A 24,779-nucleotide genomic window follows, 5' to 3' on the forward strand; every position below is an offset into this window, starting at 1 on the left:
CCCCAGTGCTTCCTCCTTCCCTCCTCTTCTCCCTTCCCTTATTCCCCTTGCTCTATTCTTCTGGTCTTCCTTCTATTTTTTTTTTTTTTAAATCGGTGCCTTTAAGATATACACAAAGGCAGATTCAATGTGGCAAGTTCATATATGCACGTGACATAATTTTGTCAATAACCATATTTCCTCCATTTTCCCATCTCCCTCAATCCCTTTTCTTTATTCCATCATCTCTTCTTTATTTTTGTGGGATATTTTATTCCTTACTTTCCTGTAGCTTCAACATACAAGAGAGTACATTTGACCCTTGACTTTCTGAACCTGGCTTATTTCACTTAGCATGATGTTCTCCAATTTCATCCATTTACCAGCAAATGCCACAATTTCATTCTTCTTCATGACTGACTAAAATTCCATTGGGTATATACATCACATCTTATTTATCCATTCATTTGTTGATGGGCATCTGGACTGATTCTATAATTTGGCTATTGTGAATTCAGCTGCTACAAATATTAGCATGCCTATACTATCACTATACTATGCTGATTTTAGTTCTTTTGGATAAATACTGAAGAGTGGGCTAGCTGGTTCATATGGTGGTTCTATTCCTAGTCTTTTGAGGAAACTCTATAATACTTTCCAAAGTGATTATACTAATTTGCAATCCTACCAATAATGTATGAGTGTACCTTTTCCCCCACATCCTCACAAACATTTATTATTATTTGTATTCATGAAGATTGCCATTCTAACTAGAGTGAGATGAAATCTCAGAGTAGTTCTGATTTGCATTTCCCTGATAGCCAAGGATGTTGAACATTTTTCATTTATTTGTTAGCCATTTGTGTTTCTTAAGAAATGTCTGTTCAGTTCTTTTGTCCATTAATAGACTGAGTCATTTGTTGTTTTGGTGTTAAGTTTTTTGAGTTCTTTATATATTCTGAATATTAGGCCCCTATCAGAGGAGAAGTTAGTAAAGATTTTCTCTCATTCTACAGGCTCTTTCTTCACTCTTGATCATTTATTTTGCTGTGCAGAAGCTTTTTAATTTGATGCCATCCCATTTATTGATTCTTGGTTTTATTTCTTGAGTTTTAGGGGTCTTGTTAAGGAAGTCAGTGCCTGTTCCAACATGTTGTAGGGTTGACCCTATATTTTCTTCATGCAGTTCCAAAGTTTCTGGCCTAATTCCTAGGTCTTTGATTCACTTTGATTTGACTTTTGTTCAGAGTGAAACTTTAATACAATGTGAACATTTAAATTAAAAATAAACCTCTAAACACTCTGCTCAGCAAGACATACAAATGAGTAAGTAGGTGCCCTGTGCTGCAGAAAGCAAGGGGCTGCCAATGCAGAGAAAGGATCAGGAGCACTTGCTCTAATGCCTCCACTCACATGGTACTAGCCTAGGTCAGTGGCCTGGCCTCTTTCCAGTGCTCTCACCCACAAACGAGGAGATTGTATGAGACCACTTATTAAGTACCTTTCAACTCTAAATTATGCTGCTCCCTGAGGACAAAATGGATTTGAAATGCTGTGGGAGTTGAAAAAAGAGTGATTGTTTTCAAAGCAGAAATCAAGAGCTCACTGGCAAAACCTAAGCAAACAACTGATTATCAGAATGACTGTATCTATTTGTATTAAGACTACAGAGATTGCAAAAGGGATACATTTTTAATTTACAGATTTCTTGGCAGCTCACTGAAAAAATCATCTTTTATTGCTGTATTAGAATAAACTAATAATAACTGGATATTCATTTTACAGACCATCTTGAATTCTCTGAAACTGAAAGAATATCCACATATTAAAATATTTCTGTAGGCGATTTCCTCTGCCTAAAATTCTCAAAACGCTAAAAATACCCTCCATTGAAAGGTCAGTGAAACTTGGAGATGAATAGATTCATCAATATTTCAAACCCTAGCAGGCTATCAGTGAGGAGTTGGCAAGGTGGCACATTCAGGGAAAGAAATCAGTATTTTACAAGTTTGGTTCAATAACTACTTGCAGCCTGCAGAGTATGAACATGTTTTCTCATAATTCTCTATAACTAGCTAAGTAGAACAGTTGACATGTACAGTAGAGAAGAAAATGCCACCAAACTATTGTAGCTCTTATTTCTGTCAGTGAGACTTTGATTTACCTAGTTGAAATAATTTGAACAGGTGTTACCAATCCAAAGTTCTCAGCTGCACTGAAAATCAGCACACCACCCACACGTCAGTTGCACTCTCCCCCATCTCTCTTCCACCATGTTGGAACCTGCACATCAGAACAGCCAGGAAAACATGGTCTCCCAAAACACATGGAGTCTTTGCACATTTCACACGGGAAAGTCTTCACAGTTTCCTCAGTGTTTGTTTAATGGAGATTGGGAGAAATTGAATACCTATTTCTTTGTACAATATACTTTAGCAATCCAGTGATTTCTTTTCTTTTGAGGCCTTAAGCTCTAATCCCACAAAAATTCAATAGAACAATGCAGAATTTACTAAAATATAAGTGAAACTAGGAATTATTCTATAGCATTTCCTGAAAAAAAACACCATTAAAAGCATCTTGTCTTAAGTTTCTCTTTTCAGTCTCCAGGAATCCTGTCCTCTCTCCTTCTCTATTTCTTTTTATACCTCCAAGCTTCATTCTTTGTGCATCCTTTCCTCTCCTGTTTGGATATTCCCCCTTTACCCTCTCCACATCCCCCTTACTCTCCCTTTCTTAAGAGCAACTTAGTTCTATCCTAGCATCTGTCTTTATGTTGACACACCCTAACTCCTAAGTTTAATATTGTCTTTGGGGTTTCATTATTGGAGACAACATTTAGTAACCATGACAAAGTACTGAAAATTCTTACCACCACTCCAGAACTGCTTTAATTTTGGGAGTTCTTATAAGAAGTTACAATAAGCTGGGCATGGTGGTGCATGCCTGTAATCCCAGTGGCTCCAGAGGCTGAGGCAGGAGGATCGCAAGTTCAAAGCCAGTCTCAGCAATTTAACAAGGCCCTAAGCAACTCAGTGAGACCCTGTCTCTAAATAAAATACAAAAAAGGGCTGGAGATGTGTATCAGTGGTTAAGTGTCCCTGAGTGCAATCCCCATAAAATTTCCAAAAAATTTTTCTTAAGAACTATTCATTTCTAATAGAAATTGAAATGTCTATTCCCTTATTGCCTTTTGTCAATGTTATAACGATGCTATATCCACTCAATACCACTCATTTCATCTTTTTTCTCTGTATTTATGAAGCATTTTCCAACAACTAGTCATTGTTATAGACATTGAGGGTATAGCAATAAATAGTCAATACTCTGCTAGCAAGGGGCTTAATTTGCCCTTTCAGAAGAAAAATAAAACAAATAATTATGCATAGCATAAAATATCATAGTTCAATGAAGAATAGGATAGTAAGGTTATTTATTAAAAGTTTTCATTTGTGTCTTAATTCATTTTTTAAACCTCTAAAATGGCAAGATCTAAAATCTCCATTGGTCATTAGGAGCTTCTCAGGATACTCAGCATTCTCAAGCATGCTGCCAAGCGAGTTAAAGTCCTGCCATCCAGAAAAATGCACCTTTGTGCATGGACTGTGCACATCTTCAGTAAGCCTACGCTGTTATCTTCAACATTTGAGCCATGAGACACCAGAAATAAGACCCACCAGCTGAAAAGATAACCATTGCTGGTACTTCCCCAATGGTTTACTTAATTATTATGAGAGAAGCAATGAAATGTGAGCAAAACATTTAACCTGTCTGTTCTTCCTCAAAGTGTTCAGATGATGAAAAATCAGTATGTCTGCTGTATGTATCTTTAAGCTTTGATCCTAGTAAATAAAGGACCAAAAGCAGCGACCTTTTAAAAATTACCATCTTGTTAGTTAAATTTCAATGTGGTTTAATAGATAAAAAAAATATTCTTCAGAAAAGAATTGTGTGTGCCAACCAGATGTCCAAATTCTATCATATGTATATGTATTTCTACCTTCAACCTACTTCTCTCTCCTTAGCTCCAGAAACCTACTCTTAACTTTGTGTCAGGTAGTGTATGACAACCCAAAGAATTTTCTGATGAAAGAATACATTAAAAGTAGTAGCTCAACACCTAATTGCTGCAACAAAAATAAGGGGACAAGCTCACCAAGGAAGGAGCTTGGATGTGGTTCATTCACATCTGTTTCCCAAACGCCTCGTTCAGAGCCTGGCACAGGGCTTGCTCAATGCATAATACATGAGAAATCATCTTTCTTTTTCAGTGCCCAAGCCCTGTCATGAGTACCTCACATGGGTCATCTCACTCAGTCATCACAAAACCCACCAGGTGGCTGTCATTTTCCCTATTTTGGGGATGAGCAACTGAGACGTGGTAACTTAAGGGCCACATAGCAAAGAAATGACTGCACTGGGAAAATGAATACAAATCTTTGGGACAGCACCCATGCTCTTCATGTCTAGGCAAAAGCCCTTTATATGACAGTGCCTTTATACTGCTTTCTTCTGTTTTCTTCCTCCTGATGTCCCCTCCCACCACCATAGTCATCACAGACAGGAAAAAGGATTATGTGGGTATGTCGTCATTCTTCACAGGAGAAGTATATGCACCCAAAGCACAATTTTAGGAATTACATTAAATAGTGAAAATATCTACCTTATCTGCAAACTTTTTCACATGGGAAATGGAAGCAAATACAGTTTAAGGAACACCTAATAAACACACATATATGCATAAATATGCACATGTACATTTAAAAAGCAGCTTATGTTGAACTGTTAAGGCCTGTTAAGAATGAAGTAGGCAGGACCTTGCAGAGCATGTGAGTCAGCCTTCTCCGGTAAGGAGTGAGTGCAAGAGGTAAGCAAGGAGAGGACCAGGAAGTGAATGACAGAATGATCGGAATCCAGGTTCCCAGCTCCCAGGCCAGTGTGCACACACTAACTCAATCTCAATCAATCCTTCTCTCTCCCTCTCTCTCTGCATTTTTTTGCTGCCTCCCAATAAGGGTTTGATCAAGAGATGAATGACAGAGAACAACAGAAAACAACTACCCAGAGGAAAATTCAGATGGATGAGGAAGACAAGTAAGGCCCTCTCTAAACCCTTCCTTGGACCATATGACTGACTTAAGAAGTGGAAAGTTTTTTGGCTCAGATGACATTGAGCTTTTTCTTCCTCTTTGATTCCTGTGTGAGTACAAACTCACATTTATACACAAACACACAGCAGCCAGGTTGTCATAGAACCTTTAGAGACCTGCTGATAGAAATTATGGGTTCCATTCAATAGCAACATTGGTAGGTAAACTTTGGCTTTGTAAAAACTGCAAACGTAGGGTCGATTTATTGTTTCTAATGGGAAAAGGCCAGGGAATAGAATCAACTTTTTCATTTACTTACCTACTTTTGTTCACTTTTATTTTTACCATTACAGCGATTACCTGATACTGAGCAAAGGTCATAGGAAGAGTCCACTGATTTTAATGTAGCATTTACCAGGAACCAGTAGAATTAAAAAAAAAAAAAAATTGTAGCATTTACCAGGAACAAGTAGAATGTTTTAAAAAAAATGTAGCTTACATCATTTGTTCACTAAATACTGACTGAATTCCTATTACAGAATCAAACTCTGTTGTAGATGATGGAGATTCAGCGGTGACCAACATAGTAAAATATCTTGGTCTTGCAGAACTTAAATGTAGTAGGTATGGGAAGAGACAATGAACAAAATAAATAAAGGAAGATACACAGCATGATATGAAAGAGGACTTTTTTTTTCCTTTTTTTTTTAAGGCAAAATGCAGGGAAGAGGAATAATAAGTATTTCTCTGTGTGGCACAATTGTAAATAGAGGGATCAGGACATAACTATCACTAATGTAGGCAGAACCCAAGGCAAAACACAAAGGAGGTTATATGGCCTACCCTTTCATCACCCTCGGACCCCTGTGCTGCATTAGTTATCTACAGCTGTATCACAAATCACCACAAAGTCGGCTGCTTACAGAAGTACACATTTATTTTTTCAGTTTCTGTGGGTCAGATATTCCAAAACAGCTTGTGGGGAGAGTCTCTGCTCAGGATCTCAGTAGGCTGCAATCAAGTGTCAGCCCATGGTCTACATTCCCAACTGAGATTGGCTTCAAGGTACATGCAGATTATTGGCAGAATTCATTTCCCAGCAGCTACAGAACTGAAGGATCCAGTTTTACTCTCTTCCTCCAGTCCTAGGAAGCACACACAGTTTCTAGAGGCTGCCCACTGTTCCTTGCTAGGTGGGTTTCTACAACATGGATGCTTACTTCATTAGCCCCAAAAAGGGTCTTGGCTCTAGTCTGCTCAGATGGAGTCATACAAGTAACATAATTGTGGAAGCCACCTTTCATCATGTTTGCCATATTCTGTTAGCAGCAAGTCAGAAGTCACCCCTACACTCCAGGGGATAGAATCATGCAAGAGTGTGAATAACACAAGAAATCCCTGGGAATCACCTGAGGGTCTGTCTGCCACAAGCACTGATAGGGACCGTACGCACAGGCATATGAACAATCTCTGGTTCAGAACTTCCAACATGAGTATGCATCTGAATCACCAGGGCCAATTCCCAGAATTTCTGATTTGTTAGGCTTGTGTGGGACCCAAGAGTTTGCATTTCTAACAAGTTTCTAGGTGAAACCAATGGTGTTGGTCCAGGAGCTTCACTGAGATGTGGTTTTTTAGCTAATATGTTAAAGGTACTCTCACTGCTACCCTGAAATCAGTCAGCTCATAGTAACCTATCAGGAATAGGAACGGACATTCTGACAACTTGCTCAGTGCAGGAGAGATCTGTGTAAGCCTGACAACACACTGAGGGCTGTTTGAACAGGGAATTCTGGAGTCTTGGATACCCAGGGCATGGTGTAGAAGAGGAAGCACAACTTCCCAGTGGGCCCATGAACTTCTCACTCTAGACAAAGGCTCAGCCAGAAGAGCGTTAAAGTAGAGCCTTCTAAAACAAATCAGAACAGGGATTAAGAATTCGGAAAGGCCAGATTTTACTTTAATTTCAAGACAACAAATTAACCTGTTAGTTTCATGAATGCTGACGTAAGACACAAGACTCCTGGGCCACAGGCAAGAGACAATATTACTTTTAGCAATAGAAGTAACCAGAGCAACATCAGGCATTCCCTGAGCCCAAATTCTAAAAGGCTGATGAGGGCCAGGGGCTCTGGAGTGATTATAGGAAGGTAACATGGAGATTTATATGGAGGCTGATTTATATGGGGGCTACTAGTAAATCTGCGCAACGTCTGCCTACAGCAAGTAAATCTTGCCCTTAAGGAAAAAGTTATCTTACAAGGCTACCTACTATGGAAACAACCTTGAAAACATGGGCCAGAGAAAATGAGCCATAAATGTATTTACTCAGAATATGAGTTGGGCAGAAATTTGAGAGACCTATGGAGAACTGCCTCCCAACCACTAGGTGCACAGAACCAGGTCTCAAGGTAACATTGGCCTGCAATGTTTGGGTAAAGAGGGTGAGGAAGCAAACAAGAAGACATCTGAGGAAGTGTTTTGGGTTCAGGGATTAATAAATTCAAAAGAGAGCAAACAAAGGGAATTAAGGAGGAGAACACTGGGAAGTGAGATCATGGAAATAATGTGGGGAAAAGAGAAGCAGACCAGTTAGCTCCCTTGTTTGCCACTATAAAGACTTTGCCATTGATTCCGAGTGAACCGAGGAAATACTGGAGCTTCCAGAAGGAAGGAGAGGCAAGATACAGCATGACTGAGAGCATGACTCTGGCCTCTGTGTCAAGAATCACAGACTGAGGAGAGACTGGGCAAGGCAGAGACGTTTGAAAACTCTCACGGTTATCCAGCGGTGGCCTGGCCCAAGGCAATATCAGCAGAGGTGGTGACATGGTGTTCAACTCTAAATGTTTTTGAAAGTAGAGCTGGTATGACAGACTAGAAATGGGTAGAGTGAAGAAAAAAGACAAAACAAGACCTGGGGGAGGGGGATAAATTTCAAGATTTTGCATTTGAAACGGAGGTACCATTAACAGAAGTTGAAATGACTTTGGGAGAACTGGGGCTGTTCTGGAAAGGAGGGAAATGGGTGTTAGGCAGGTCTAGTTCAAGATGCTTATGAGACATTCATGCAGACATATCCAGTGGGCAGTCTGAAGTTGAGGGGTGAGATCCAGGCTGGAAAAATAAATTTTGGAGTTGTTCACACAAGGGTCAAATTCAAAATCTTGTGTTACAAGAAGACAGCCAACAGAACGAGTGTGGACAGAAAAGAGAAGCAGGTCAAGGACTGCCAGCAGTTAGCACAGGAGATGAGAAGGCTGGTGACAGAGGAGGAAAACAAAGAGAGTTCAGTGTCCTGGAAACCCAGTGAACACAGTGTTTCACGGAGAGAGCAACTGTGCCAAGCAATGCCGACAGGTCAACCAAGATGAGGACTGAGACGAGCATGGGATCTGTTATGGGGCAGGAGCTGGAGAGAACAATTGAACACTAATCTTCTCTGTCACCAAATTCAAAATGAGTACTTGACAACATTATGTCCCCAGCTAAGTCTTTGGTTCTATTACATTTTAAATGAAATATTTATTTTCCCTCAGCCTTGGGGAAGGGATAAAAAGAACAGAAAAAAAAATCTGAGAACAGAGGTCAGCTCTTGCAGAGGTGGGCAAAGGGTACCACCTGAGAGGAGACCCCTGTTCATGGACCTCTGGGCACCATCTGAGGAGAGAGGGTACTGAGCCCCTTGTGCTAGTCAAGCATCAATCAGAACACTAGTTCCAAGTTCTTCATCTTCCTGAGATCATTATCTCCACATTGCAGTAGTTTTTATATTTTTGCATGTGCTGTGATTTCCTGGGTAACTGCAAACAAAGAATTTAATAGTGAATACCCAACATATGGAATAAAGTTGGATATAAATAAGTTCTTAGAGTTGTCCTCCATTAGTGAAAGTTATAAAAAGTTGCTTATGCATTGTAAATTTCAGAACAGTGCTTGATATCATTGATCTTTCTGCCCAGATCTCTTGATGAAGGAAACTAACTAAACTCTGTAATTAGGTCAACATAGTAAAAATAAGGTAACACCAATTCATTTCAAACACATGTCTGAATCTCTTTTCAGATGTATATTTTACCTCTGTTTACTGTCACTCAAACCTTCTCCTTTTTTAAAACATAAGATTTGCTTTCCAAATATATAAGACTTCTTACTTGTGTGTCCAAGGCTTTCCTAACCTGTGGAAGCCAAAAAAATTCCTGGAAAGGAGGAAGCAAGGCCTCAAGGTTTTCTCCTGTATATAAAATAATTTGTAGAGTGCATGTCACGCATTGTATGAGGCAATCACCTGCTTTCTGCTGATGAATGACAGCCCTCTCACATCTTCTGGCGGATTTTTTTTGAAAATAGTAAAATCGCATTTTGAATGTGTTATTACTTCCACATATTCTCTAAATTGTCAGAGTGCAAACTGCAAGTCCTAATCCTAAGAATATGCTTTCTTCTCTGAGCACCAAAGTTGTAAGAATGGGCTATGAAAAATAACGCCAAGTATCTGAAAAATGACTAGAACCATTCCAGATAAACAACAGGCCAACAATAAATAAGATATTTTCCTTGCCAGCAATGCCTTTCACATACCAGGTAAAATATGTGCACAGGTGAGGACTGAAAGGCCTTAAAATATGCCACCCCAAATATGCCACTTTGCCCTAAGAATAATTTTAAGCTGAAGGTATTTGAATTCTTGAAGTAAATCTTTCTCTGCCTAAAAACAGAGTCTCCCAAAAGAACTCAACTGTTATATATCTCCCTCCCTGGGAGCAACTCTTTCTTATCTCCTAGACATTGTGACAAAACTATCATATCTCCCATTTGTTCTCCTAAGGGTCAATTTATCTTTAAAAGTCATCTGTTTGCCCAATCTTGCCCTTCTCCTCCCTTTTACCAATTAAGATGGCATATACACTCTCAAATATCACTTTTCGGGCAAGCACTTCTTTCTGGTGCAAGCAAAATTTGAAAATAAATAAATCTGTATGCCTTTCCTCCTGATCTGGTTTAATTCACAGGCCCCAGAGAGTTCATCTAAGAGGGTAGAGAGAAAGTTTTTCCTCTCCTCTGCTGTTTAAGAGAGCCTTCCAATGCTGTAAAATGAACTTTGAAGGTAGCATGATGTCTCGGGTCTTCCTGTCGGAGCCCTGGACTGTTTTAAAAGGAAGACAAGAACCATCCTTTCATTCTGGTCAGTCCTAACTTTTAAGAAAGGGAAGCCATCTTTCTCTGAGGTCCTTATGTAGAAATGAATCCATTATGGAAGCCAAAATGTTAGGAAATATTTATAGGCAATGTTGTTGTTAGCTCTCATTATTACTGCTCTCAGCTCATTCATAGCGGGGAAATTAGTGAAAAACCACAAAACCCAACAGCCAGAGACTTTCAGATTGAGAAACCTGAAGATATCCCCTCCTATTCCCCTATTCCCAAATTGTTGTTTTCTTCTGAATGAACCATTGCTGCTTCCAAGATCCCTGACAAGGTGCTCCCGCTTTTGATTGACAAAAGAAACTTCCAATTGAAAGAAAGATATGTTTTGCAATTTCCAAGGGATTGAAGAGGAGTCCATATTTTAGATATATGTCAGGAAAAATGTAATTTGGGCAAGATGCAAATAATTATAGGCAAATTTGAATATGAGGTATTCCACAGGCATGCATTTTCAGTTTATGGTATGTTATTTGACTACAGTGAAGTGCCAGATTTTTGCCTTTTGAAAGCAACACAATATGTTGGTGACTAAGGGTATTCTTGTGGACTTTTGTTTTATTCTGGGAGCTTCACTTCCTCTTCTCCACATCAAAATGCAACATTTATAAACGATTCACACTGTGAAAAACTATTCAAAATGCATCATTCCTCAAGGACCCAAAGCTTCCTTCTAATGCATTAAAATGTTCTGCTGTCTTCTCAGGTATATTAATGATAACTCTTAATTTAATGCACTCATTTAAAATAAATTACATTTTATTTCATAAACATCCAGTGAACAGTAAAATTACATGCTTGAAAAATCCACTTTTGAAGTCCTCTTTTATGTGCTCTTAACTGCATGAAAACTCAGTAAATTTAATAAACGGCTTCAAGGTGTCATTGGTGGAATTCTAGAAGAGCAGTAGTGGTGAACATCTGCACACATGGAGAGCAAGCCAGGCAAGTGACTGAGGCAGAGATCCTCTGCTGTGCTTGCCACTTTAGACCACAGAAATTTAACACAGAGATGGATAGGGTTGCTTTAAGGACAAATTCTTTTGACTGCTCCCCCCCCCCAAAAAAAACAATTTTATTAGATACATTCTTTTTTCTTTTCTTTTCTTTTCTTTTCTTTTTTTTTTTTTTTTTTTAGTACTGTGGTTTGAAGCCTTCCTGGAACAAGATAAGAATAAATAAATGTTCCATGAGCAAAGTATAGTGTAAGGTCATACAACATTTTCATTTTAATGGAATTTGCAAACAGGAATAATCCAATATTTATTACTTTATGTCATTCATGGACTTCTGAGAATTCTCCTGAGTTAAATGTCTGAAAAGAAAAGCTTATTATTGTCGTAAGCTGAATAATGGCCCCTGAAGACATCAGATTGTAATCTCTGGAACCTCTGTTAATTTATATGGAAAAGTGGTCTTTACAGATATGATTTACTTTAAGGCTCTTGAGATGGGGAATTATTCAGGATTATCCAGGAGGACCCTAAATGAAAACCCAAGTGTTTCTGTATGAGACAAGCAGAAATGACAGTGTTTCTGTACGAGAACTTGTCACAGACTGGAGAAGACAAAGTACTGTGGAGGCAGAGATTGGGTGAAGTGGCCAGGACAGGCTGGCAGCCACCAGAAACCCGAGAGAGGCAAGGAACAGATTCTTTTGTGGACTCTCTGGAGGGAGTCTGGCCCTGCCAATACCATGACTTTTCCCAGTGACAGTGATTTTAGACTTCTGGTCTCTAGAATTGTAAAATAAATTTCTGTTGTTTTTAGCCAGCAAGTTTGTGGTGATTTGTAGCAGCAGTCATAGGAAACTAATACAACTATTAATTTTAATACATAAAAGTGTTAAAAAGAAGTTTTACTTTTAGCATTAAAGACTTTGGAAAAAGCAAAAATAACAAAGTTACTATGATTTACAGTAATACAAAATTGAAAGGCAGTTTAAAAGTATCACAGAGTTTTTATTTTAAAAGACTGTCAGGAAAATGTTCCATTCCTAACCAAATTCTCTTTTCTGAGATGTGTTATATACCAAGAAATCTTCATAAACGGAAAATATCCTAAATTGAAAATGCATTTAATCCACTTAGCCTACCAAACACCACAGCTTAGCAACACAGCCCACTGTAGATTGTGTGCTGTTATCCAGATGATTCTGAGGCTGTTTAGGAGCTGTGGTTCACTGCCACCACCCGGCATCGGGAGACAGCATCACACTGCATTATTACTATCCTGGGAAAAGATCATAGTTCAAAATGAGATTGCTCTGACTCTACCACAATGTCAAAGATCTTAAAACCTTAAGCCAAACCATTTTAAATTGGGGACTATGAAAGCAAAATTCCCCAGTTCCAGTGGAAAGCTACTGGGAATGCCCTCCTCTGTGGACTTCCCATTCTGGTCTGTCTCCAGCCCTTCTCACTGAATCTCTTCTCTTGTAATCCTACTTCTTGTCCCCATCCTACCAACTCCCCAGAATGTTTTGTTTTGATGGAAGTAATCTAGTCTTTCACAAAGGTAAAGAACCTAAGTGCAGAATTTCACTGGTGGGAAAACTTTCAGGACCCACTACTGCATTTCTGAGCTACATGTACAAATAATTTCCATATCATCCTGGTGGTCTCCTGAGCAGTACAAGGGGCCATCTGGTTAGCTGATGCCTGCATAACCTCACACACCTGTGTTCTAGATTGAGGTGAAAAGAGAAAGAGGTAGAAAGATAAACCATCCTGGCTCCAGATAATTCTAAAATAAACTATGCAGAAGATGGAAGCTTATACATTGGAAATCACAGAATTATTCCTGCATTCAGTTCTCCCCACCCAAAAAACTTCCATCCAGTCATGGGGTGGTGGAAAGTACCAAAGGGTAGCTGAAGAGGTAGCAGGACCTGAGTTTTATCCTCTTCTAAAATGTCAAAGAGTTGGAGAATAGGCACTCACAGCATTAACTTGTGGTTCATTACCCATCTAGTTATAAATAAGGAATCTGGTTCCTATCCATGTTTCCTCTGTAGAACAGGAATAAGAACTATCCCCACCTCATGCGACAATGTAGGCATGAAATGAGCCAATGAATAAAAGCACAAAGAACAGAAATGGGGACACAAGAAACAATATGAGCTAATCTGATTATTGCTTACCAGGCGTAAACCTTTCTCCACTCTCACTGCATTACCGGGCACATGGCAATTGTACATTTTTTTTTTTTTTTTTTTTTTTTTTTTTTTTAGGTAAATGAAACTTCATTGAAATTTAACTTTTGGACCTCCATACTATTAATAACATTAGAAGATTGGAAGGGAAGAAAATAGTTAGAAGTTATGAATCTGATAGGGGACTATTATCTAGAATGTATATAAAGAACTCCCACAACAAGGGTAAAAGATGAATAACCTAATTTAAAAATGACCAATAAGCACAACACCATCAGTTATCAAAACCATAATGAAATATTACTTCTTCCGGCAATTGTACATTTAATTTATCACATAACTATCAGATTAATGTCTGTCTCTTCCTCTACTGTATATTTTATGAAGCAGAAATCAAGCCCATTTCTGCTCTTCCTAGCACTGTGCTTGGCAAAGTAATGCACTAGAATAAATATCTGCTCACAAGTTAACAAACCAGTGATACCAGCAGCTCCCTATCTGTAGTTTCAGACATCTTCAGAAATTCGGTGAATGTTTTCTATTTACTGTAATTTTTCTATAACCTCATTGGATAACAGAATCACCTGGAAAGTTTTCATGTATACCCATGCCTAGGCCCCAGAGATTCTGATTTGATTGATATGGGGTCAGCCACAATAAGTTCAGGAGTCTTCCATATTTGCAGGTGTCTGTTTTCTTGGATTCAATCAACTGTGGATCAAATATATTTAACTTTTTTTTTCTGAACAAGTACAGACTTTTTTCTATTGTCATTATTTCCTAAGTAAGACAGTATAACAATTATTTACATAGCATTTACATTGTATTAGGTAGTATTAGTAATGTAGAGATAATTTAAACTATATGGGAGCATGCACATAAGTTATATTCAAATACTACACCATTTTACATAAGAAACTACAATATCCCTGGATTTTGCTCTCTTTGGGGGTCTTGAAATCAACCCCTTACTGATACCCTGGGACAAATATATTTAAGTCTCTCCAAATAATTCTAATCTGCAAAATCGGGTTGGAAATCTCCAGTGTTGTTCAATTCAGGTGTGAAGGCCTTCACGCAGGCCTCTTTGACCAATATAAAAGATTTTCAGCTTGGCAAATTTCATCAGGTTTCTGGACCTTCCCTAGGCCCATCTGTGCTCTCCCTTTTCATAGGGAGACATAATTCAGACATAGCAAAGCACTGCTAAGCCAGTTTAGTGAGAGTCCCCCATCCTCCATACCTGATCATCGTCAATACCTGGCTGGGTTCCTCATCCTCCACCATCCCCCCACATATCTGATCACACTGGCTGCATTTCTGCAAGAATCCTGTTGGATGCGTTTAGTCGGAATTCCCTTTACCCCTGATGTTACCTCTTACTAATCTTCCACCCACGGACTCCCACACTACCCCTTGGCTGTACAGTCCCACCTGCTCATGCCATATTTGGAGTTAAGCTCAATCTCTGGTCCTCACAGTTATTTCCGTGGTCCTGAACAGTCTTTTTAACGTGCTATAACAAATAACACTGGATAACTTTTTTTTTTAACTCTGACAACGTCCACCTTTGGCTGAATTCCCCCTTCCTATTTACATAACACGAGAGGAATACTGGAAGCCAAGCTTTCCGAGCAGGATCTTGGCTGATGGAACCGAAGAGTACGGTTCCTGCTGTTCAGACCATTGTAGTCCGCAGCAAACCTGTTGGGTGACTTAGGGCACTGCCAAATCGCCCCCCTTGAGGACGCTTCTGCCCCTAGAGGGCGCGTGCATGGGGTCGTGGACCTCTTCCTTTTAAATGGACTTTTATTTATGTTTTTATAACACAGTCTTCCCCGCAGCCTGAAGAAAGGTAGCCGAGATTGTGGTACAGGCTGAACTCCGCAACCCATTCCTTGGGATGTTGCTCCCAATGTTGGCTCCTAAGTCAATTTCCTTCCTACCTGTCCCTCGCTCCACAGCCGCCCACTTCTCCCCCTTTCCACCATGCGTTTATTTCCATTCTTGGACGATTCAATAGGAGCTTCCCAACCCTGGTCCAAGCGTGACCCTAAGATATAAAGCCAGCCTTCGTGAAGACGCCGCCGGTTCCTCCAGCCCGCGGCCGGGCAGCACGCGGAGCGGGCGGCCAGACCTCGGCCTGGGGCCCAGCGCGGCTGCCAAGGCAGAGATCGCTCCCTTATCCCGGGAACCCATCGCACCAGTGCATCCACTAGGTCAGAGGGCTAGTGGCACTCATTTGCCCCTGAAGACCAATCCCCACGCGGGAAGGTCCCACCACGCCTATCGCCCCTCAATTTGGGAGTCGCAGGACGCGAGCCCACGGCCGGGTGGAGAGTAACCGCGCTCCCTCTCCACTCCCGGGACAGGAAAGGGAAGGGAACGCTGTTCCAGGACCCTAGACAACAGGTCCTTTGGGTACCAGCCAGGTTGAGGAAACGAGGGAGACTGGCTGCGGAAAGGGTTAGGGCATTCCGTGAAAGTGTTTCCTGCCTACAGACCGCTCCACTTACTGATCCCCGGCACCACAGCAAATGCTTGAGTTTGGCCAGAAAGCATTATCCCGAAGGCGCGCGTAGGAGCGGAGTTCCGGACGCGTAGGATGGCATCAAGCCGTTCTGTCCGAAGGCGAAGTTAGGTGTTGCAGAAAAGGCGCCTCCATTTGAGCCCCAGGGGCCGACCCTCAGGGGCGATCGGCGACCACTCACCTTGTGCCTGAGCCTCCATGGTGGCCGACTTCGAACTGAGCGCTGCGGGGACGCCCGGTGCTCGGCAGAGCAGATAGATGCAGCGGTGCAGAGCTCGGAACGCAGCTGGCCCAGCCGCTCGCGCCCTCTCCAGGCGCTAGTCTAGAGCGCTACGTGGAGGGGGTGGGGGGACTGCGGGCGGCCACCACTGGCCGCTTCTGTTACCTCCGCCCCTTCCAGTCCACCTGGTCCACACCACGCTGCAAAGAGCTCGGAGCTCGGCGCCACCTGCTGGTCGCCCTGCACAGCTGGCGGAAGGCGCCCACTTCTGGCACTGAGCATGCCTGACTCTAACCAAGGCCCTGCAGCGCAGTTCAAGGAGCAAATACCCTGTGAGAAAGGAGAGGAGTGCGGGCTTACAATAGTGATCCATCCCTCAGAACAGAGATACACAGTAGGTTCTTGCAAACCTTGGGTCCAGTATTTTTGGCAACTGATCAATATATAACTTTGTTTTATTTCTGCTTAAAGACACCTTACTTAATATACGTTGTTGATTGCTTAACATTGAGTACACAGCCAACGGCACTGTAACTAGAACCAAAACAAAATGTATTAAGTTTATGTAATGTGCATGTTTTCTCTCAAAGGCACCACGTCACAATCTTCCTGCAGTTAGGAACACTAGACAGCACTTCATACTACACATGGGTGCCATTTAAACAGCAAAACCACAAACAAACCAACCTTCAAAATGTTCTATTTATAGACCATGGAATTGAAACAAGAAGGCTGAGTAGTCTTGTTTGACCTCGGGGAAAACCTACGTATTTGGGGGGAACTTTGTTCATGACTCCAAGTTACAGTGAATACTGCTCGGAGTATAGACTCTGGTATGACAATTTTTAGTGAGAAGGGGAATTCATGAATATGGAATCTGTGAGCAATAAGCATTGACTGTATGTGTATATTTTGTAAGCCCATAGCAGTAGGTTGTCCTCATAGGTTGCATTCATGTTTTCAAAGACTAGAAGAAACTCACAGTCCCGTTCAAGGTTGTCTGATATGTGACTAGAAATCATGGAGGAAAATAAGAATTGTTAGCTCTCACTAATAAGAATTGCTCACTCCCACTGGTCTTTAGCTATTACAGATCTTCCTTCTTCTTAACATCTACACAAATTTCATCTATAAATACAGTGTAGTTTTTATTTTCATTGGGCCTGGGATAGTTTGCCATCTAGGGAGTTGCTATTCTCTTTCTCTCTTAAAATAGAGGTAAAGGCCATTAGGTTCAAGCTTGGGTATTATATTTCACCTCCCATAATTCCTGCCAAAGATCCTTGTACAAATTCATTTCTGAAAAGGTTTATTGAGCAAACAGTTAACTAGAAGGTTATATTGTATCCATGCCCAGGTTAGTCTCAAAGAATAGAGGTTCTCTTGCATTTTTGTTTGAAAGAAATAATACTCAGGGTTTCCTGGCACATGTACAAATATGTCAGTATTATTTTGTATAGAATCCCAAACACGGGAATTATAAATGACTTTTGGTGATAGTGACCAGGCATGCATAAAGTAATGACTGAGTGATTAAATCACTTTTACAGTCTATTCAGTTGTTCTGGTCTTCTGAATGCTGGAAACTAAACACCAGGTTAGCACTGACTATCAGCTGCTAAAATGAGCTAAAAATAGTTAATGACTTTCCAACTTGACTTTCATCCATACTGTGACTCATTTTTCTGATTTATCATTTTTAATATTTTTATCATTATTTATAATCATAAAATACTAGTATTCATTCAGAAATAGTTATTGAACATTTCCTGTGAGCCAGACTGTGCTAGATGCTTAGGATACAAATGAAGGACACTTTTTTTTTTTTTAAACATTCATGATCTGTTGAGAAAGAGGTATAAACAGATTCTTTGGGAAGCAGTACCTGAGGTAATTCCTGTGTGCACAGAGGGAGGTCTCCTAACTCTGGTAAGAGGAGACAAAGGAAGGATGCTGTGCTTCAACCGAGTCTTAAAAGATGAAGAAATTAGCCAGGTAAGTTGGATTAGCCCATTAACAGTGGTTTAGCCAAGGAGGGTGATTGAAGTCAACACATTATCAAAAGGAAGAGTTCATATTTTGTATCCTTTCTTTTCCTTGCCATTTGTAATGGTTCCTTAACTTCTTAAAAACTCACGCAAATAGTCATCTTATCCTTCCTATTCATTGTCCTTATAGCTAACTACTCTATGTGGAAGACACTGAGCATGTTTGGAACTGGTCAACGAATTCTAGATCACCCAAGATGTGGTCTTTTTTTTTTTAACCTTGAATTTAAAAAAAAAAAATTGTTCTTTTTAGACATACATGACAATAAAGTGTATTTTGACATGTTATACATTCATGGAGTATAACTTATTCTAATTAGGATCCTATTCTTGTGGTTGTACATGATATAGAGTTACCCTGGCTATGTATTCATATACAAGGATAGGGAAGTTATGTCTGATTAATTCTACTATCTTTCCTATTCCCCTCCCACTTCATTTTCTTTTGGACTTTTATTCTTCCCCTCTCAACCCTCCCTTGCTATGGGTTAGCATCTACATATCAGAGAGAACATTCGGCCTTTGGTATTTGGGGACTGAATTATTTCACTTAGCTTGGTATTCTCCAGTTCCATCCATTTGCCAACAAATACTACAATTTCATTCTCCTTTATGACTGAGTAATATTCCATTGTGTATATATACCACATTTTCTTTATCCATTCATCTGTTGAAGGGCACCTAAGTTGGTTTCATAGCTTGGCTACTATAAATTGAGCTACTATAAACTTTGAAGTGGCTGCATCACTGCATAATGTTGATTTTGAGTCCTTTGGATATAAACCTAGGAGTGGGATAACTGGGTCAAATGCTGGTTCTACTCCAAGTTGTCTGAGGAATCTCAATACTGCTTTCTAGAGTGGTTGCACCAATTTGCAGTCCCACCAGCAATGTATGAGTGTACCTTTTCCCCCATATCCTTGCCAACATTTATTATGACTTGTATTCTTGATAATTGCCATTTTAGACTAGAAAGAGATGGAATCTCAGTGTAGTTTTAATTTGAATTTCTCTAATTGCTAGAAATGATGAAAATTTTTTATATATTTTTGACCATTTGTATTTCTTCTGTGAAGTGCCTATTCAGTTCCTTAGCCCATTTATTGATTGGGTTATTTGTATTATTGGTGTTAAGTTTTTTGAGTTCTTTGTATATTCTGGAGATTAATAATCTATCCGAGATACAAGTGGCAAATATTTTCTCCCATTCTGTAGAGTCTCTCTTCATATTCTTGATTGTTTCCTTTGCTGTGAAGAAGCTTTTTAGTTTGATACCATCCCATTTATTGATTCTTGATTTTACTTCTTGTGCTTTAGAAGTCTTATTGAGGAAGTCAGTTTTAGGAGGTGATTTTGCAGAGGTGAGATGCAGTAGACATCTTCAATAGCCAAATGGATGCTGTGCTTCAGTAGTCCTTGCCTAAACCAGCTCCAGGTCACTCACAATATACTGTGCCAGGGGTACCCATAGGAGGTGGGCATGACACAGCAATGAGAGAAAGGAGTCAGAAGGACAGATAAAATACACTGCTCTGGTGCATGAACTAAACTTAGTAAAACTTAGAAGGGAATAAGGGTTTTGGGGTTCCATTAGATTCCCATTCTGAAAAATTACTAGCTGTGCAACCTAAAGCAAGTTTCTTATACTCTCTATGTTTGACTTTCTGCATTTTGTGGCAGGATGTTATATGAGGTATTTATCAAAGTGCTCTTTCCTTACCATGCCTTTGGGTACCCATATTTCTGGTGCACTAATTGCCAACTCCCTTGTACATGAGTACCAGACAGGGCTTTGTGATATTTCTGATACTTGTGCTCCACCCTCCACATATACAAATTTATTTTTTGAGAGCTCTCTAGGTAATATTGGTGGGATTCCAAGATTGAGAATGGCTGTTCTAGAAACTGTCCCCAGCAAAGATGAAATGTACTAAGTTCTTGGGTTTTAAATTTAAAAGTTGTCGCCCAGGCAAACAGAAATAATGAAAAAGAAATGTGAGCAGCCTCAACAAGGATCTTTGGCCTGAAGTCCAGGGGAGTTGGAGAGGGACTCAAAGCTGGGTAAGGCAGAGTAGTTTGAAGGACAGCTTAGATGTGGGTCCCGAACCCCACAGAAGCAAAGACAGCCTGACCTGTAGAGTCCTATTTGGAACTCTGATTCCCAGGTAGTTTTGAGAAATATGTGAGGAACAGAGTGTTTGTCACTTTGATTTTCCCACCCTTTCATGTGGTGTAGAAAATCTGCTAGGAGCTCCCTGGAGCCCCACATGGGTTGTTGGTGTTAAGGTAGAGAAAACCTGCCTGGAAGCCTAGAACATCCCTGGAGGCTGGAGGAGGGAAGGCAGAATCACTTGCAGAGGGGAGGCACTGCATCTGCACCCAGAGAGGCAAGCCATGTCTGGTTGGAACTCTGCTAAGTCAGAGGACTCCTGACCATGACACCCATCCACATCAGGTTGCTGAGCAGGTCAGGAGGACTTGGGAAGAGATGATTTGAGTGCCCAGAGGGGGCCCCTGCACTGCTTTTTCTCCACCTCCTTGAATTTTGCAGTTCTCAGGACTAAAAAAGGGAGTCTAAAGTTCAGAGAGTTGGCTGTGGAGGTCAGAGAGACTTAGCAGGCTGTGGTCTTGCCAGGATCACTGAAATAGAAAGCCAAGAGGTCAAGTCAACCCCAGAAGAGTGCAGCACAAGGTCATAGGTAGGGTCCCTGGGTTCTGAGGGACCTGCAGGTGAGGAATCATGCCGTCACCCTTATCCAGCTTATGGAAGCACTGGGGACTTTTCCCTTTCTTTGCTAGAAATGATGAACGTGTTTTCATACACCCTACATCTCAGTCAACAGGAGCTGGTAACTAAAAGAGGAAGGGCCAATAGGAGTCTGAAAAATCAGAAAAACAGATTAACTTTCACTTTGTAATTCTCCAGCAGTACACACACACACACACACACACACACACACACACACTTTCACTTGATCCATAAATTATGTATGGATGTCCAGAGAATTCAGAAGATAAAGGCACTTTCTTTTCATTATCAAGATAAATTATTTAATTGTATCCTGAAGTTCCTATGTTCTAAGGTTACGCCTTTAAAACTTTAAAATATATAATCATTTTTTAAATTACAATTTCTACAGTTTATCTAAAATTTATTAACTTTTTAAGGTTTTAATGCAGGATTTCTTAACCTAAGCCCCATTTACATTTTTCTTGGATAACTGTGGTGTGTTGTAGGATGTTCAGGAACAGGACTGACTTCTCGCTGTTGGAGGTTGCTAGGAGCAGCTTCACGGTGGTGACAATCAGAAATGTCTGCGGATATTGCCCCCTGTCACTCCCCCAGGTGAGTGAAAGCCATGGCTCTGCTCCTTTCTGGAAGACTCCAAGTCATCGACTACCCTGTTCAATACAAGGATGCCTACAGTGAAGGGAAGTCCTCTTAGCCCAGTCAGGGATGGGGATTTTTGTCCCTCATTTCCACCAAGAAATGCTCTTTCCAAAAAAGGAAAGGGGACTTTGCCTCCTTCCTAAAGAGAAAGGGGAAAAGCAAAAGAAGGAAAAATGGCTGAGGAAAATAAGAGGTTCTTGCTCTTCTTTACTTTGGAATGGTGAAGTTGAACAGATCCACCTCGATTCTGTCCAGGGAGGATACACTTCACTTCAGTGTTCTTATTTGATCTGTTTTCTTGAGAGATAATAATAATGAGGTTTAGGAAGGTATCACCCTTTGGATTGGGAAGCCACAATCTTTCATTCCAAAACCTGCAGTTTGCAAAATAGGTTACTTTAAGGCTGCTTGCATTTCTTTCTTTATTTTTAAAATGTGTTTTCTGCCTAGTTTTTATTAAGTTTCCTTACAAAGATGTTCAACTCTTGCAGTAATGCTGAGAAAAGAAAGAAAGGAAAGGAAAGGAAAAAAAAAAAAAAAGAGTGCTGTCACTGAGATTAGGCCAGTCCAGGATATGGCACAGGTAATGGAAATAAGAGGACTCCAAAGAGGAGGCCCAGAAGCATAGAATAAAAAGACAAAGGCCTCTGCCACCATGAAGTGAGTTACTTGTTTTTATTTTTTCATTTCTTAAATGATGTTTTACTTATTAAAGATATAATTTCATTTTTTCCCTATTTTTTAGATATACATGACAGTAGAGTATATTTTGACATATTTATACAAACATGGAGTACATCTTATTCTAATTAGGATCCCAGTCTTATGTTTGTACATGATGTGGAAATTCACTGTAGTATATCCCTATACACACATAGGAAAGTTAAGTCAGATTCATTCAACTGTCTTTCCTCTTCCTGTGTCCCCACCCTTCCTTTTATTCCCTTCATTACCCTTTGTCTAATCTACTAAATTTCTCTTTCCCCACCTCAACCTGCTAGTTGTGTTAGCATCCACAAATCAGAGAGAACATTTGACCTGTGGTTTTCAGGGATCGGATTTCAATTAGCATAATAGTCTCCAGATCCATCCATTTAATGTCAAAAGTCATAAAATCTTTATATGGCTGAGTAATAGTCCATCATGCAAATATGCCACATTTTTATTTTCTTTGCCCATTCATCTGTTGAAAAACACCTAGGTTGGGGTGATCCAAGATGGCGGACTAGAGGGTGACTGCATCTCCAGTCACTCCAGAACCCAGGATTCAAGAAGCGGAGGCATTGAGAGACTCGGACTAAAATAGAGCCATGGGGTGAGTCTCCCCCACCCGTCGAAGCTCGCCTGGGCGGCAGGCCCAGATAGGTGCAGCTTATCAGAGCAGGGCAGGGCAGCTAGAGTCTTCCCCAGGTAGCCCTGCTCACTCCTGCGGTGAGCTCCTCCCACATGGCCAGCTTCTCGGAGCAGGCCACCTAGTGAGAGCCTTTCTGCACAGAACCAGCTCCAAGTCCTGCCAGTGGCAAGCTCCAGCCTGCAGGCAGCTTCAGGGACTAGGACAGGGCAGCCAGGGACTTCCCCAAGCAGCCCTGCTCCCTCCAGCGGCAGGCTCCTTTCATGGCCAGCTTTCGGAGCAGACCGCCCAGTGAGAGCCTTTCCGCACAGAACCAGCTCCAAGCCCTGGAACCTGTAGCAGGCTAGGGGCAACTTTCTTCGGAAGCACTGCATTATCAAGTTCCTCCAAGACTTCAGGCTACTGAAGGCTGGGAGGTGATACACTGGAAATCTACAGGGACACTATAAGCCAATAGAGGAAATCTGCAATATCTCAGTCCCACTGACATCTGACCAATATGAGAAAACAAGGGAAGAAAATGTCCAAAACAAAACTAGATACTATATCAATAAAACCCAATGACAGCACAGCAGAAGAAATGTCAGAAAGGGAGTTCAGAATGTACATAATTAAAACAATCAGGGAAGCAAACGAGGAGATGAAAGAGCAAATGCAGGAAATGAAGGAGGAGATGAAAGAGTAAATGCAGGCATTAAATGATCACACCAATCAACAGTTAAAAGACAAATACAGGAAACAAAGAATCATTTCAATAAAGAGTTAGAGATACTGAAAAAAAAAGCAAACAGAAAACCTTGAAATGGAGGAAACAATAAACCAAGTTAAAAACTCCATAGAAAGCATAACCAATAGGATAGAACACCTGGAAGACAGAACCTCAGACATTGAAGAAAAAATATTTAATCTTGAAAACAAAGTTGACCAAACAGAGAAGATGGTAAGAAATCATGAATAGAATCTACAAGAATTATGGGATATCATGAAAAGGCCAAATTTAAGAATTATTGGGATTGAGGAAGGCTTAGAGAAACAAATCAAAGGAATGAACAATCTTTTCAATAAAATAATATCAGAAAATTTCCCAAATCTGAAGAATGAAATGGAAAACCAAGTACAAGAGGCTTATAGGACTCCAAATATACAAAATTACTACAGACCCACACCAAGGCACATTATTATGAAAATACCTAACATACAAAATAAAGACAGAATTTTAAAGGCCGTGAGAGAAGAGAATCAAATTACATTCAGGGGGAAACCAATAAGAATATCAGCAGATTTTTCAACCCAGACCCTAAAAGCTAGAAGGGCCTGAAACAATTACCAAGCCCTGAAAGAAAACAGATGCCAACCCAGAATCTTATACCCAGCAAAACTTACTTTCAGATTTGACGACGAAATAAGATCCTTCCATGATAAATAAAAGCTAAAGGAATTTACAAAAAGAAAGCCAGCATTACAGAACATTCTCAGCAAAATATTCCATGAGGAAGAGATGAAAAACAACGATGCAAATCAGCAACAGGAGGCACTAGCCTAAAGGAATAGCCAAATAAAGGAGAAACCAAATCATGTCAAAAACAAATATGAGTCAATTGACTGGGAATACAAATCATATCACAATAATAACCCTGAATGTTAATGGCCTGAATTCATCAATCAAAAGACACAGACTGGCAGATTGGATTAAAAAGAAAAATCCAACAATATGCTGCCTGCAAGAGACTCATCTCATAGAAAGGGATACCCATAGACTAAAGGTGAAAGGATGGGAAAAAACATACCATGCACACGGACACAGCAAAAAA

At 40.4% G+C, this 24,779-nt stretch overlaps 1 protein-coding gene across 4 annotated transcripts in view; it reads right to left on the reverse strand.

Annotated features, from left to right (window-relative positions):
* Tpd52l1 (TPD52 like 1) overlaps positions 1 to 16,315 on the reverse strand; it is an 89,967-nt gene extending 73,652 nt beyond the window's left edge. Inside the window, exon 1 of one of the 4 annotated variants that reach the window (XM_047558718.1) lies at positions 16,140 to 16,315. In XM_047558718.1, coding sequence (XP_047414674.1) covers positions 16,140 to 16,158 — 19 coding nt within the window. In that variant the 5' untranslated portion in view covers positions 16,159 to 16,315. The remainder of the gene's footprint in view (positions 1 to 16,139) is intronic. The other 3 variants (XM_047558719.1, XM_047558720.1, XM_047558721.1) reach the window with 3 other exon arrangements.
* Positions 16,316 to 24,779: the final 8,464 nt, after the last annotated feature.

Source organism: Sciurus carolinensis, chromosome 7 (genome assembly GCF_902686445.1).
Source record: "Sciurus carolinensis chromosome 7, mSciCar1.2, whole genome shotgun sequence".
In the NCBI taxonomy this organism is placed as follows: Eukaryota; Metazoa; Chordata; class Mammalia; order Rodentia; family Sciuridae; genus Sciurus; species Sciurus carolinensis.